The sequence below is a fragment of the Sceloporus occidentalis genome, unplaced genomic scaffold (genome assembly GCF_023333645.1).
Source record: "Sceloporus occidentalis isolate IW3139 unplaced genomic scaffold, rSceOcc1.0.p SCAF_37, whole genome shotgun sequence".
In the NCBI taxonomy this organism is placed as follows: domain Eukaryota; kingdom Metazoa; phylum Chordata; class Lepidosauria; order Squamata; family Phrynosomatidae; genus Sceloporus; species Sceloporus occidentalis.
Genome location: NW_028317017.1, coordinates 10,440,613 through 10,457,493, shown reverse-complemented (window position 1 = coordinate 10,457,493; position 16,881 = coordinate 10,440,613). Strand labels below are relative to the sequence as shown.

General features: G+C 37.6%; 1 protein-coding gene across 1 annotated transcript in view; it reads left to right on the top strand.

Moving 5' to 3' along the window:
* The window catches only part of LOC149297821 (fibrillin-1-like), a 104,636-nt gene that overhangs the window by 36,247 nt on the left and 51,508 nt on the right, over positions 1-16,881 (top strand). Inside the window, exons 7-14 of the mRNA XM_089488323.1 lie at positions 204-329; positions 4,279-4,404; positions 4,692-4,850; positions 5,459-5,653; positions 5,894-6,046; positions 11,431-11,550; positions 12,998-13,123; positions 13,640-13,762. Coding sequence (XP_089344449.1) covers positions 204-329; positions 4,279-4,404; positions 4,692-4,850; positions 5,459-5,653; positions 5,894-6,046; positions 11,431-11,550; positions 12,998-13,123; positions 13,640-13,762 — 1,128 coding nt within the window. The remainder of the gene's footprint in view (positions 1-203; positions 330-4,278; positions 4,405-4,691; positions 4,851-5,458; positions 5,654-5,893; positions 6,047-11,430; positions 11,551-12,997; positions 13,124-13,639; positions 13,763-16,881) is intronic.

Genomic DNA, 16,881 nt, shown 5'->3' with positions numbered 1-16,881 from the left:
TCTGTTGTGTCTCAAACTATAAATGACTCCAACTGTAAAAAGCCTAAACTTGTGTGTTTCCAAATTCCGAGCACTGTAAGAATTTAAGTATGAACTTTTTGTTACATAACTTTAATTTGAACAGATTAGTACGTTTTAAGAATAATTAGCTGTTACAGATTATACCAAGGAAGGGATATAACCCATTTCTTGTTTCTTGGTAGATGTGGATGAATGCCAAGCAATCCCTGGGATGTGTCAAGGAGGAAATTGCATTAATACAGTTGGATCTTTCGAGTGCAAATGCCCAGCTGGACACAGGTTTAATGAAATAACACAAAAATGTGAAGGTAAGATCTTTGCAAATAGTTTCAACCACAACTAAAAGCATCGTAAATAAATATGAAATAATTAATGTTATGACATTTTCATTTTAATATTACAAATAGTAATATTACCCCCATATCTAGCACTGTATTATTTTAAGGTAATACAAATATACATTTTACTTTTAAAGTGATAGAGTAGCCAATCATAAAATCAGTGTTCTTCATCCCCTGCTCAAAATATATATATTTTTGATCCTCAATCCAGGAGATGCCTGTCATGGGACAATAGTCCCCAGTGCTACATTGATTTAAAGGTTTGGTTCCACTGCATAAAGCGTTTTTATGTGTGTTGATTAAAATTCTACATACAGTTTTAGAGGGTATCAAAAGCATTTACACCCTGACTGGATGAATTATGTGCTCTCTGTGTGGTCCCTTTCCATGAATGAGGGTGGGGCAGGGCTGGATAGTGCCCAGTAAGCCTACTGTCTGGCAGATAATTGCAATACTGCATTACTAGGCGTCATGGCTCAACTTTCCCCCCTGGACTTAATAGTGCTAGCCCTCCCATGTCTCAATTTCACACTCAAACAAGCAAACTTATATCATGTCCATAAAGTTGCAAATTCCCAACCTAGTACTCCCACATTCGTGCAGAGCTGCTTCAAGTACAACTATCCCTTGAATTATGTTAGTGTTGAATTGTACAAGTGAAACTGGTTACAACATATAATGGAAAAACGAGACGGACTTGGAGGGCAAGGCTTCCTGGGTTGGGAATGTAAGACACATGTGGACTCACCCACAGTACTGTTTCACGATGTCCCAAGGTGGCTCGTCACTCTCCGGGTTTTTTTAGTCTTAGTTCCTAGGAATTCCTACATGTACTGAGGTATGAGGGAATCAGAATATGTAGCTCACCTGACATAGACTTTACACTGACTCTGACTTCATGAGATCCTAATGCAGTTAGATAGTTTTCTGTAGGGGCTCTTCTGCCACTTACAAGCTGCTCTTTATTTGGTGAAACATTTACCTAACATTGTCATCTTATTGTGCTATAAACAGCTGTACCTTCCATCCCCTATTATACCAGTAATAATATTCATGTAGATTTAATGTCATATAAGCCTTTATGTGTTATATATTAATTGTGCAATATTTAATTATATTAATGAGTTTAATAGGACATTCACACATCCTTCATAGAGCAATCCTCTAATTAGTGGCTTTCATGAATTGTGTCTATATAAAAATGCTCATTGTGGAAAGCAGGGCTAGCTAACCGGCAGTGGTTTAGTCACACATAGACTGGACAAAGCTACGTGGAGCTGAGCGCTTTAGAGAGCTGTCCATTCTGTATCTCCCACATTGGAAATGGTTCACACATTTTTATTATTAAACAAATTAACATAGGCCTTGGAAATAAAAAGTAAGGAATGAGAAGGCACTGAGGAATAAACTCATTTGAAGTCATTTGAAGTAGTTTTCATACTTCATGTTTCACTTAAATAAAGCTACTTTTCACAATCAGAACGCCCGCACATATACTGTTCTTTTCATTCCGATGACCTTTTCTTTAAGTTGTCCCCTGACAACTTCATCTGTTGTTATTGCAAAAATCTAAAGCGCTCACCTCCTGGACATTCTGAACTGGCAAAAATTGTTAGGGGGGAAAGTCCTTGTAATCTGAACATAAAAGAATAATAACAGTTTATCAAACAGTTTGCGTCACTGCTTGTTTTTTATACCCATCTATAAAATGTAATTACAAACATGTGGTCCTCCTGGCTGTTGATGCTTGCAGGCTGAGAACACTAGCAATGCTTTGGGGTACATAAGTATATCTGAAATGCTCCAAAACACAGAAAAAACACATAGAGCATTGCGTTTCAATACAGTGGCTTGTTTTGCACACTCAGTTGTCAACTTACTAGCTAAAAATGACAACAGCGTTTTAGAGATTATATTTTTCACAGAATCTTTTTTATCTATTATTTGCCTTTTGTAGTTTTGGAATAGCATGCTCTTTAGGCACTTCTTTCTGTTTCACATAAACCCTTCCCCGATAGAAAGGGATGTACTGTTTTCTATACAACATTCTGGTTTATCATACAGGAATCATCATTTTTTATGATGATGGAAAGGGGTATTACTTTAACAGATACTACGATTATGTAGCTAATAAACTGCACCACAATGTAGCGTAGCCTTTGTAGGCATTAAAACTATGTCAGATTGCAACATCCCTCATCATTTTACTGCCAGAGAGTTTTGTGGTTTATGGTCATTCTTTCCACAAAGAACACTGATCTCATTGTGTAATAATTAAAGAAATATACTGATACTTATCGGTTTATATGAAAGATCTACATTTTCACATAAAATGCGTACTAGAGTCTTGCATTGATGCATTCTTTAGATACATGAGTTAGGAAATGAGACTCCTCTCTAATTTTTCTTCTTCCTTGTACTAAAGTATGCTTCCTGCCCATAATCAGTAGCACTACCCTTCAAATCTTGGCAACAGCCAATCACATTTATGCTAGCTAAACATTGATGAGTTTATCACTCATTGGACTCAATTGGAGTGCTAGAGGGGATGTGCGGAAAGTATCCCCAATTATGTCTCCTGCTTAGACTTGCAGGTCTCCATATAGCCAACCAGTGGGAGATGGCAAATGAGACAGAAGTTTTGTTTCATATGTCCTTGTAAAATTATGGTATTAAATGAATGCTACTTGCACGATTTCCGTGTTTTCATTCCCATAATCTGAATGTGTAACATGATATCTGGCTCATTTTAAGTGAAATATTTTGTGTAACCCTAATTACCATTTAGAAGAAGCAGTGGTTTACCAATAGACCATAGTCGGTAAAGTTTGGTGGGATGTCCACAAATTGTGTAGGATTTGTCTGGAAATTACTTTGGCTTAAAAGCCTGTAACCAGGACCATTGTAACTGATATTATAGCTCATAAATTACTGATGTATTTTATTCATCCAGTTTACTTTAAATACACGTTTTCTTCTAGTTACATACACCTTGAGGAGTTTTGGACTGTACATCACTGTGATACATTCATACCTACTAAACATTGGCACATTCGGGGGGTACAGAATTACAGGGGGATTCAGATCTCAAAAACAGGGAGGACTGTTGTCCTGATGCGGGACACTTGGGAGGTATAATTTTTTATGGGGGCCTATAAATATGTTGCTTAACAGCATCTTACAAGCCTCTCCGGTAAAATGAGGTTTGACTCTTTCTGCTCTGGTAACTTGTACGCAATTGGTAGTTTTCCAATCCACAATGGGTATACCCAGACTACTTGTGCTTTATTCACCTTCAACCAAAAGCAGGAACCTCTGAACTTTGCTCACAAACCCATATAATAAGCCACATAGCAGAGTGCTATGTAAACAGTGCTGTACAAGAGTCAGGAACATTGAAAAGGAATACATATGCTGCTTTATTTTCAGTCCATACCCAAGCCAAACACAAACCATAAATGTGTTTTCACAAACCACAAAGGTTCCCCAAGGTCTTATTTAGAGTTATTTGGTAATAAAGGGGGGAATTCATTCAGACCTACACTTTAGTAAAAATCTTGGAATTGAGCTGCGCTTTCCCCAGATTATTTAACAAGAAATTATATGGATAACTTGTGATAACATAGAGGATTTGCCTAATTTCAGCCATGATGACCAAAACATTTATTTTTGTGTAAGGAATTAAGTAACAAATAGTTATATTCCACCAAAAACGACAGAAGAGTTTAGCTTTGGTTGGTTCAATTTTATTTTTAGATAATGCACTTCTGATAATGGCAAACTTAAGTCTAGTAATGTCATGTTGCAATAATAGCATCCGATTAAATTATTATTCGGTGGAAATTCCATTGATAGCCTATATACTTATGCTTCTCCTAAAAGTTATAGAATGTTGCCATTATTTTTTTTTTTTTAGATATTGACGAATGCAGCACAATTCCAGGGATCTGTGAATCGGGGGAATGTGTTAACACAGTTAGCAGTTACTTCTGCAAATGTCCTCCAGGGTTTTTCACATCAGCAGATGGCTCTAGATGTGTGGGTAAGTTGTAAAACCTCTGCCTTCATTGATTGTTCTTCAAACAAAAGAGTTACATTGAGAGGAAGATGAGTTCAGAGACCTAGAATCCTGTAAAAAACTTTTTCCATGATTGTTATCTCATAAACGAGCTCCTGCACTGTTAGTTGGAATCAGGATGAATGTCTTTACCATTGTTTTGGGTCCGTCTGTTTTTTTTTTTGCCGTCATTTGTCTATTTCTGTGATATCATACATTCTACCATACAGCCAGTTGCAGCCATTGCAATAAATGTATCTTCTTTCTGCCAGATATTCGTCCTGGATATTGCTTCACTTCCTTAGCCAATGGAAGATGCACCAACCAACTCCCTCAACTCCTGCCCAAAATGCAGTGCTGTTGTGACAAAGGAAGATGCTGGTCATCAGCGGCAACCACAGCCCCTGATATGTGCCCATTCCGAGGAACAGGTGTGTCATACATTTATTTGTCCCATATAGTGATTCCAATGCAGATTAAGAGAGGTTCTATTTGGTTACATACAACCAAGCATGGGATCCACACCACCCAGCATACTATTTAAAAACACCTATCTCAAGCATAAATTATTGATGTCATCACACTATATCACTTAATCTGCAACTACCTTAGTGTACCCCATTATAGGTGAGAGTCCTATATAATCCTAAACTTGCTGTATTGCCTACCATGGAACGGAATCAGTGACTGCATTGGTTTTAAACCCACTGAGACTCTCTTGCAATTTATACCCCTCTTTAGACAATATTGATGAGGCATTTGTGTGGTGTGAGGTCCTTGCTTTGTTGTTTGAACACATTGGTCATTTCAAAAGTACCTCAAAATATGTATTTATATGATTTCTAGATGAATACTTTGCCTGCACATACATTTCTCTTAAATGCTATAAATTTGTACTGTTATACGCAATAATGAGGGCTCTGTAGGATCATTCACTTATCCTAAGCAAGGTCACACCAGGTTGTCAGCCTGGTTTATTTTAGGGGCATCGCGGCAAAGGTCTCAGTTGAAGGAAAATAATGTCTCTTTCTAATTTCAGATGAATACCGCAAGCTCTGCATAGTAGCAGGTTTATTACCTGGTCAAATACCTGTACCGGGTCCAGGACCCGAAATCATTCCTGGGGTTCCAGATTTCCGTCCTCCCATTGGTCCACAGGTACCTCCAGTCTATCCTCCAGTCTTCCCTCCACCCGTCATTCCAGGATATCCTGTTCCCACCCGTCCTTCAACAGGTATCTGCTACTTGTCCGATTAAAGTTTAATATGTATGTTTGTGCTATCCTTCCCCTCAGTATTGCATTATACCGTACTACTGTATGTAGCTGAATTTCATGTTAAACAAATATTTGTGATTCAAATGTTCTGTAATGACGATGAAATGTGATAATGTCTCCTCTAAACAAGGATGCTCATTAGGCTGGGTTCGTGATTATTTAATTTTTTAACTTGTCGTAACTCTGTTTTGTTCCTAGTGGTTGTGCCATTTAATATATCACAGCAAGTAGCGGACTACTGTATACTATTTCGGAATCTCTGTTTACATGGCCGCTGTATTCCCACTCCTGGGAGCTATCGTTGTGAGTGTAACAAGGGATTTCAAATCGACGGCAGAGGAGAGTGCATTGGTATGACTTTTTGGTTCCGACTTCATAATGCTATAATGATTTACAGTACAATACAAAGGAATACACCCATCACACGCCAGTTCCTCTTTATTCCTGAGTTTTATTTAGTAAGTCACACTAGCAACAAGAAAAAATAGCAAGTGCCAAAACACTTAGACAGTGTTCCTTGAACAGCTATCAACATTTCACAGACCTCTCATCGTTTCTTTTTTTTTTTTTTATTCATAGGCTGATTTTAAACCCTTGCCCAAGTGAACCTTAGTGTGTGGCACACTATGTTTCATTTGTTCAATGATACTGTTTTCTGTGATTTGCCTCTTAAGCTTAATTATTTATTGCTTGAGCTTTGTGAACGACAATAGCTTTGCTAATGTACTTTGCTAATTGCGGAAATTTGAATTCATTCCAGTTTATGCTTAAGAGCTTGAACTAGCTCTTTTCCCACTACCTGTAAGCCAGTGGATTTTACATATAGTATATCCAAAGCATTTTTCAAGTTGAAAAATTATTCCACCCACACCAGTATAAAACTCCTTTAAAATTAAAGTTTGGATAACAGCAACTAGTGAATTGAAAGGGTTTTGTTTACTTAAAAAGGAAATGTTGCAGAAAAAAGGAGAAATAAGTAACAGTAAGCATGACTACATTTGTAGCATTTTCTTCGCTAAATCGGTGCATTGTGCTCTTTATAAGGAATTGCCAAATGCAAATAACAGAAAGTTTTAAACTGAGATAGAACAGAAGGTGAAAGCAACTGAGGCTGTTAGCAAGAATGAAAATCCCTATAGTTGCACTTGCCAAACCTACCAGCAGTGGAATTCTTGATGGTTTCTGAGCAAATGGAAAATTATGGAAAGTTACCTTGACAGTAAAGACACTTAGATTGTTACTCAGTTGTAACTCAGGGCATGGATGCGTTTCCTGGACTGGTAAAATGTTTTCTGTAAAGTGTGTGGAATTTATAGTTGAGAATGTTGGTTCATAAACGACATTGAGATGTCCAAACCTTTTGTGGTGAGTCATGCTTTGCGATTCAGGAAGCTAACTCATAAACGTTATCCTAAGAAACCTCTGCTTGGAAATTTGACCCAGCAGCTTTTCACAAGATACCTGCACTTATTAAGAAGTGGCTAGAAAACGAATGCATGGCTGCGTGTGGACTCTGTTTGTTTTACAGTAAAGGTGATGCCTTAACACCTGCTAAAAGCTCAATAGTGAGTGAGTCCAGCAGAACTCAATAGCGGCTTGGTTTACACATGTAGATAAAGAGACAAAATGACTCGACAGATTTATCTACCTTGAAATTAATTAATAATACTAAAGACCTAAAAGCCAAATATTAGGGAAAAAGTGAAGGCAGGACATCTGACCCATAGTACTTCCAACATAGGGCTATCATGATCAGGTATTGTCCAATGGTACACCAGTGTGCGCCATGAATTATGTGTGCAGTTCTACTATGGACTCAATACCTAGAAATTAGTTAACGTGCAGGATCTTTTAGACCTGTAGTAGTGTTGCGTCATGCAGAGGATGCAGCTCTGATACTGTATTGCACCTTCTATAGTAAAGGTCTCCATTTCTTAAGACCCCCAGCAAAATAGGTTTTTTAGAATCTTTCAGTTGTATTAACTAGATTCTGAAAACAGACTGGGCACCATGCATGAAACATTATGTTTCATTTGCTCCTTAGTTTCTGTACGTTTTTTTAAATTAGTTATGATAGACATATAGTTACATAGTTACATAGTTAGGCTGAAAAAAGACATGCGTCCATCAAGTTCAGCATTTCCCATATCTGTTTATTTCTTGCTGTTGATCCAAAAAAAGGCAGTTGTGGCTCTTTCCAATTTTGTACAAACTAGAGGGAAAAAAAATCATTCTTGACCCCAGAATGGCAGTCAGATCTCTCCTTGGATCAAGAAGCTGTTTCCCCATAATTTAAAAATTATATCCCTGAATATTATGTTTTTGCAAGTATTCATCCAACTATATAAACTGATATAGTTGGTGAGGATGGCTAGTTTAACTAACAATTCTTGATACATCAGTAAATATAGAGCTTGTGGACACCTGTATCTTTTGGTCCACAAATTGTCATCACACAAGATGACAGCCTTTTCATTAAAGAGTATTCTACGAGTTGGAATTCAATCACAGCTGTACCCTACATCTATGTCTGTGAATAACGTTGGAGTTATTTTGCTCTCTATATAACTCCTCAGTGGCAGAAAAGCCGAGGCAGAACTCCTTCATGCGTGTTTGAAATGTTCTCCTTTAGCACTGCTGTTATGCCAAAAGCAATATAGAATATAGAATATACACAAATGGAAATTTCTGAAAGGCAGCTAGTTTCCTATTGTATACAGTAGTATTTGCTAAGCCACATAAGTATTAACACTGCGGTTATAAGCAAATGTACACAGTGCAATAAATCACTGTCGTGGTTTTACCTATTCTGCAGTCATTACTGCTTTCGCGTCACAACCCACTAAGTGAGGGCTGCGTGATCTTTTGTATAGCACTTAAATGTCCTTTGCTTTGGAATACAAACAGTAATCTCTCCCTGGGTATGAACATTTTTTTCTGTGTGCTTTGAATATATCAGAATCTATTTACGATCACTGTGTTTCAGTTTCTTATTTTTTTATTTCATTTATTTCATCCTATTGGGTCTGTTAATTAGGTACTACTCACTGAGAGGCTCATAGCACACAAAACACCACATTTCACATATTTTACAGATTTCACCTTCCCTAGCTCATTTTAACAGATGTCTCCATAAGACATTACCACACCCGGGAACTCCTAGGGTTTCACCATGAGTCTCGGGATTCTTGCCCTAATATCAGGGTCTCAGGGTAATGGGGGAGATTCTCCAGGTCACACCGTCTGGAGCTATTCTACACTGCTGTGGTCATTTATAAGACTCCTAATTGGTGCTTTTGCTACCAGTATGTAATCATTGATATCCCTGCTTGAAGTCAATGTTTCCATGAGGACCGGAATTAGTGGCGTTTGCTTAAGACATTTTGCAAGTCACTACACACAATCTTCATGGGCTATTAAAGGGTTAATATTTCAAGCGTCTCAGGGCTGTCTCATTTAGAGAGTTTCCAGGTATGGGTATAACTTGGTATAACTTGGTATAACAAAGTGCACATGGATAACTGCAAGAATACACTGAATTTGTTGATTCAGGAGGGTCTCCATTCAAGAAGCTTTTTTTACTGCTATGCAAAATTATATTCTTTAAATCTTAATTTGGTATTAAGGTAGATATCTATTTGCAGCTCTTTTATGAAGGTATTTATTTACTGCTTTAGTGCTTTTGCTGTAAAACAAACCTCCCCTCTTATATTGAATATTAAATCCTCTAACCTCAAATGATGCCATCTTGTCCGTTGTAAAGTTATGTGTGAATCACGCACCTATACCAGTAAAATATATTGGCAAGTTTTTGCTCGCCAGCCTAAAAACAAGGATCAGACCTCAGAATACACAGAACACTATTCATCACAGTCCGATTCCCCCAGTGCTTTATAAATAGACATCATGGGCTAGAGCACAATATCTTCTTGGCCTGGTTCGTCAAAATGGAAGGAGTGATGGTTTGGCCTGATAAAACATCTTCAATATTTCTGGTTCTCCCCTGTATCTGCACGGACTTCTACACCTCCACAGTGTCCCAGGTTTCTTGCACCATTTGTCAAGCCATGGCAGCATCTTCACCTTGTAGTTGTTGACTGTGAGTTATCATTAATTTGCAGCAATTGCATTGTAGTTCCTTCCATGAAAATAGTAAGGGATTTCTAAAGTAATTAGTTTATAATAGAGATGCTTTCATGCTTAACTCTCATTGTCTTAAGTATCATAAGTAATATGTTCTAAGTGGTCTACTCCATCGTTCATGCGGCTGCCAGACAGATCTTGATAGTATACTCATCTGAAGCTGCTAAGGGTTAAGTGGTAAGGGCTTAGTTTTACAAAAGCTACAGTAGCCCCCTTACGTTACATAGAACATTCATTACAGTACAGTTTAGGAAGGATGTTTGACTAGAAAAGGGTGTTTACCTAAGGGCTAAAATTATGAATGAGCATCAGTATTTGCCGAATCTTGATCTTTTTTCCAGATTGCGGACAGAATTAACTTTTAGAAACCACTTGATCTAAACTTGATGTGTTCTTGATTTTCTTTTTAGTAATTAATATACTTTATAATCTTTTTACTAAAGGATTTTTACAAAATCAGATTATTCACGTCAATTCCAATATACTTTTATTCTCAAATTCCTTTTAGGGAAATGCATCTGTCCTTTCAAATTAAGTTCTAGTCTCTATTTACATGATAAGACATTCTGTCTGTTGCTAAAATTCAACGATATGGAAAAAATGCACTTTAATCCTTTGGTTTTGCATTCTTCCTTGACTGTATTTAATGGAATTCCCTTCGCTGCCAGTTGTCTTTTGAGAGACTGACCTACTCCCATGTGTAGTTTTCATAACCAGGACACAGTTCTTGTTTGTTTGCTTTAAATTATTTCTATTAGCATTTGTAACAATTTTCTACACTGTTACCCACTTCCTCCTTTTAGTTAACTCTACTAAAATAATGCAATCGGGATGCAAAATTTTAAATTGTTTAGGACTGGTTGCTATGATGATAAAACAACTTTTGCACCAGAATTGCACTCTATAAATAAAATCCCCAATGGGATTATAAATAAACCCATACTTGGCCTTTAGGACCAAATAATTTCTGATAGTGTTGCTCCAGAGGCAGATAGGGTCCTGCAGTGTGCGTTCGGTGGCTGGACATGTGTTGCAGCACCCTAAACATGCATAAAAACAGAACAGTTGCGGTCGTATACATGCTCTTTGTTTGGCAAGTTGAGGCATTTCTATGTGAGCTGGGTTTTTTGTAGGAGAAGCAGATGTTTAATTCTCAGTCCTCATCAATTCTACCCACACCTCCTACCCCAGTTCCACATAGCAATAAGAATGCATCCGGTTTTGTGAAATAACTAAAAAATAGACAAAAAATCCAATGGTCAGTGCTTTAGTCTACATCATATGTTTATTATCTGGTTAACTAGTAGGTGCATTTGTATTAAACAAACAGTTGATGAATTTATCTCAGTGTTGCTAGCTACTATCATAGGTGTAGATGGGGGTCCAACATGGAGAATGCTTCATTTCTCTTGTATGGAACCATATAAAGCTTCATGTTTAAAATCTCTTTAGCTTTTTAAGGTGTGATTATATTGTGGGGTTTTACACTTATTGATGTTTATAATGCAGTCCAATATGGGTTAGCTTTAAATATTGCTAAATTCCATTTGTACGTTAATGAAACTAAAGTAAGTAATGTTTGTGTGTTCCAGATGTTGACGAGTGTGAAAGGAATCCTTGCCTCCATGCGGACTGTGTTAACACACAAGGATCATATATTTGCCAGTGTTATCCCGGATTTCAGAGTACCTCAACACGGACAGAATGCAGAGGTGAATGATGTGCCGCTCCAATATGCAGATGACCATAATAATAAGTAACAGTACAAACTGTAACGTGACACAATTAATGTCTGTTTTGTCATAGGTGATCCCCCCCCCCATTTTTTTATTTAATCTTATACTTTAGATGCATTGTAATGTCACTCTATCTAGGCAAAGATTTCCATTTAAATTTATTATGAGATTGTAACAGGAATTATATTTGTGAGCTGGTCTCAAGAAATGGAAGCTATTTATTCACTAGATAACTCTGGTAAGCTTGCTGTGGCATTGGACATTGCCACTGGCATGATAAATCCACTTAAACGATGCTGCAAGGACAAAATAAAATCATTAAAAAAAAATGAAAGACCAAGAGAATCAGCTAATTAATTACCATAGCACTTGATATTATTGCTTTCGTGGTGTACAAGTTTCAATTTTTCAAGAAATATAATCAGCTGTTTGAAAAAAAATAAAAAGCATTTAATAGTACAGCCTCATTGCACTGAGATGACAGCTTTTTTAAAACATGTAAACAACTTAAAACCAAACATTTCTTTTATTCCCCCCCATTTAAGGAGAAACTAGTATCTCTGTAAGAATCCAGTACTAGAAATATGTGCTATATGCCCAACTGAAGGAATACGAGAAAAGACAGATGGCAAAAAAGGATTTATTACCCCTTGTACAGCGCTACGGAATATGATGGCGCTACATAAAGCAATAGATAATAATTTATTACAGCACAGGGAAAAGAAACACTCTGTTAAAGACATACAACATAAGGGCTAATATATTTCTAGATCCTTTAAACCGTTTAATAAACCGTGGAATGGTATCATTATTACACGCTATATTTACTGTTATGACCTATTTTTGTTAAAAATCCAGAGGAATTTAGTAGCAAATTATTTTAGATGTGAACTCATCGGCAGCAAGATTCCAATGGTTGCCATGGTAATTGCTCTACATTTAGAACACTTAGCTACTAAATTCCTCTGGGTTTTTGGCCTAAACAAATACACATAGCCTCAGCTGGGAACAGTGAAGCCACTGTCAACAGGAAGCACGTTAAAGGGGCAGTTATTACCAAGAAATATTGACTATTAATGAGAAAACTTACAAAGCAAGAACAAACATAGCCATTGTATTTGTCTGGACTCCAATCCAAATACTGTTATTTCCATTGAATGCCCTCTATGGTACCTGTGAGCAGAATGCTATTAATGCAGAATTCTTAGTAGTAGATTTGATTTTTAAAATGATTTGTTGGTGATACAGGTAGCCTCCGACACAGGTGTCCTCACTGGCCAAACGTATGGGACCATACTAATGCATTGTACATGGGCGATCTACTTTATAATTTTAATTCAACATATTGCAAAAATGTTGGGAGCACATGGTATGCCATCCTGCTGTATATTACTAAGGATTTTTTTTTCCTTTCCACTTATAGACATAGATGAATGCTTACAGAATGGCAGGATCTGTAATAATGGCCGTTGTGTGAACACAGATGGAAGTTTTCACTGCGTGTGCAATGCTGGCTTTCAGGTGTCACCCGATGGGAAGAACTGCCAAGGTATTTGTTTCCAGTGGATTCAGCACTTTGGATTAGAACTACTCTTTCATTGCCCCGGTTTCATTAACTCTTGCTTCTGTGTGAAGTCTGAAGGATCTCTCCTTTACCTTGATTACTTATCATTATTCAGAACCATCTTGATTTATACAGGTGCTTCCTTTCATTTGCAGCCGTGCTAAAGTGCCCTACGAATAGAGATGGCAATACACTCCAGTGTAATGTCTGCATGGACACTGCGGAAATTACATTTTTATTTATAACCTGTTATAGGTTGCCGTGAACATTTTGCTGTCTACAATATGTATAAACATCTAATTGCTTAAACTTTTGTATCTGTTCTTCAGCCAATGATGCATTTAATTGTTCAGATGATGGATAAGTAAAAACATCATATTGCAATGCAAAGCTGGTCATTTATCCACTATAACACTTGACTAAACAGAGGGGTATTATATGTGAATCCTTCTCACCTGGAAGAGAAATGGACAGCAATCATTTTTGATATGTGTTTTACAGATATGGATGAATGCAGTGTAAGGAGCATGTGCTTAAATGGAATGTGTATTAATGAGGACGGTAGTTTTAAATGTATCTGCAAACCCGGATTCCAGCTTGCACCAAATGGAAGGTTCTGTACAGGTATGTACTGAAGACAAGCTCAATGAAGTATTGTGCTGACAATATTTTTACCTTTATTTTATGTACGTATCATGCGTATTATTATTAGTAGTAATAATATTATTGTAATTATTAACATTTGTTTCCTGGCTTTATCTGTGTGGTTGGAAACATTAGACGTTGCCAATTTAATTTGTTAGAATCCATTTGTAACATGGGTTAGTGTCTCATATAGTTTAAACATATAATTCAGTTCTTAGGCAGCATAAGGACCACAGCAGATGTTTAATGCAGGGGCGTAACTAAAAACCACAGGGCATCGGTGCAAAAATGTCCCCACAGCCCCCAATGTTAACAAGCAATATTCCCCATACCTGCTTGTGAGCACCACCTTTGCCCCTAAGCAGCTTATTAATGCCATCCTAACCCCCAAAAAGTTTATCTTTGCAATCTTTACCCCAAACAGCTTGTCTGTGCCATCATTGCCTCTTCGCCCACTTAAACATACACTCTGGCCCGCATATGTAAACACACTTACACAATTTGAAACATGCTAATGCACACACATACTCATGCTCACTAGCACACATGTATGCACTCATTCTAGCACACACACTTTCTCTCTCACTCCACTCACTCCAACATCACTTACACATACATGCTCACACACAAATTATTATTTATTATTTTATATAGCGCCAACAGATTCTGCAGCTCTGTACAAATGGTAGACAAGACAAAACGATTAGTATATAACATAACAACTTGACATACGGAAAGAACAGGTGGGGAGGGCCATGCTCAAATGAACTTACAATTTACCGGCTCGGTCCAGGTCAGAAGGGCCCTTCCTGAACAATTTTGAACTGGCATGAGTAGACAGGAACAAGTGGTCGCAAGGGTCGACTTGGCCCCCTAGAGGCACCAGCCCTGTCGCAGTTGCGACCCCTGTAGTTACGCCACTGGTTCAGTGCAAACGTTTATATTTTTTAAGTGTTATGTGCCGGGTTGAATCACATCCCATGCGATTTCCTCTCAACATCAGAGTTTGCCTTTGTTGTTATTGAACATGTCATGTATTACGGGCAGTCTGTAAAATTTAGACATTTTGCATATGTATGTGAGAAAGTGGCTTTTTTGTCTAATGGGAATGTGGTTTTATGTATACTGCCCAAAAAATCTACCAGCACTAGAGCATAAACACATGTGGAGCCAAATTTATTGTGGTCAATCTGGTTTTGTCATGTTATTTTGTTCTGTCTCATAGTTCTTTGGGGATGCGCTGAATGAAAACACTGGATTATAGCAGAACAAAATATATTGAACATCTTTAAATAATTAAATGTCTTTGTCATTGATTATTGCCAGTGACAAAGATAGATTCAAAACATGTTTATAGCCACTCTGTTACATAACCTGACATTCTAAAATATGTTTGTCTAACCGTTCTGAAGCAGGAAATTACTGCCCTAGAAATCCCCCTATTTTACTGCACTGTATATTTTTTTTATTGTGCAATTTATGGCTAATTGATGAATGCATATAGGTAGTTAATTGATTTTTGCGTACTAAAATGTCCCCTTTCCAAGGGATTGCCATTGAAAAAAATACGGTATGCCTTCATAGATTGTGTAATTCTAAATTAAATATATAAGCCTATGAGATGGTAGAGATACTTTGAGCCCCATCCGTTATTGCACCATATTTAAAAGGACTCTGTTTATATGTACGCATAATATACAGTGGAGAAACAAGGTAGATTAATATCTGATTGCAGATAGGAACCACTTTCCATCTAGTTCTCCATTAAGCCTGTAAAGTTGTCTTCAAGTTGTTTGGATGTATGAGATCTCTATAATTTGCACCCTTACACACCTATACAGTGCAGAGCACAGTATAAGACATCATATCCCAGTGGTCTACCTGTCAAGCGAACAACTCTATACACACACACATTCACCCACATACACATTCACCCACACATTCACACACACACATGAATTAATACAGTAGATGTAAAAGGCTTTAATCTTACCTGGCACATTGGGGCACCCCATCAGAGGTGAGTGCTTACTGAAATTCAGTGTTACTAACCTAAGACAAAATATTTGGGCTTCCAAACCAAGTATCTGTTATGAGAGAGAGGGAATGCTTTATATGTCTTACATAATTAACCCTTAATAGGGCGCACAATATAAACAGAAGTTATAAGCTATTTGTTAAATATGGCTCAATTACATGTCATGTCATATCACCCAATAAGTTGGGGTCAATCACAGGCAGGGCCGGCCCAAGGCAAAATGCCGCCTGGGGCGAATTTTAAATCTTCCGGCACTCAGCATTACAAGCCGGCACCGAGACCGAACAGGGAGACTCGCCGCAGAGGAGAGAGGGGCGCCGAGCGGGTACTGAAAGCTTGGTAAGCGAAAACCACTCGGTGCCCCTTTCTCTCTCTTTCGCATTAAAAAAAAAAAAAAAAAAAGTGCCGCCCCTTCAAAAGTGCCGCCTGGAGCGGTTGCCCCACTCGGCTCCATTGATCACAGGCATGATGTATCCCCATAAGTGAGTGGCAGGGTCACTATGCAACACCCTGCTTTACATTTGAGTCTTCAAAACAGTTAAAAAATATATAGCCCTTTGTGGTACACGATACTTTATTATATCCCATACAGTTTTGATCAGCATAACGTAACATACAATTAGATGATTGTGCATCATTTTTATAATGCACTATAAGTCAAACACAGCTTGAAAGATTTTTGGATATTAGGAATGTGTGTTGTGGCCAAAAACCACAATGGAAAGGAAATAAGGAAGGTGTTACACTCTCAATTTGTCCTTTTAAGGTCAGAATCCTGCAGATTTATCAATGTGCTGGTTTTATTAATGTGGCTGCATCGTACGCATGGTAACCCTGTACACACCATTTATTGAATATCCCTCCTCTCTTTAAACTTTGAAAGCACCTATTAACTCCACTGTGTGGAAAGCCTAGAACACAATGTAATGGCTGTTTCAACGTGCCAGCCCTTATACTGCTTGATTGCTAATTTTTCGGGTAACATGCCATTTGCGATTTCTTTGTTTTATTATTTGAAACAATATGATGCCTGTACTATGCATTTGGATAACTAACGCAT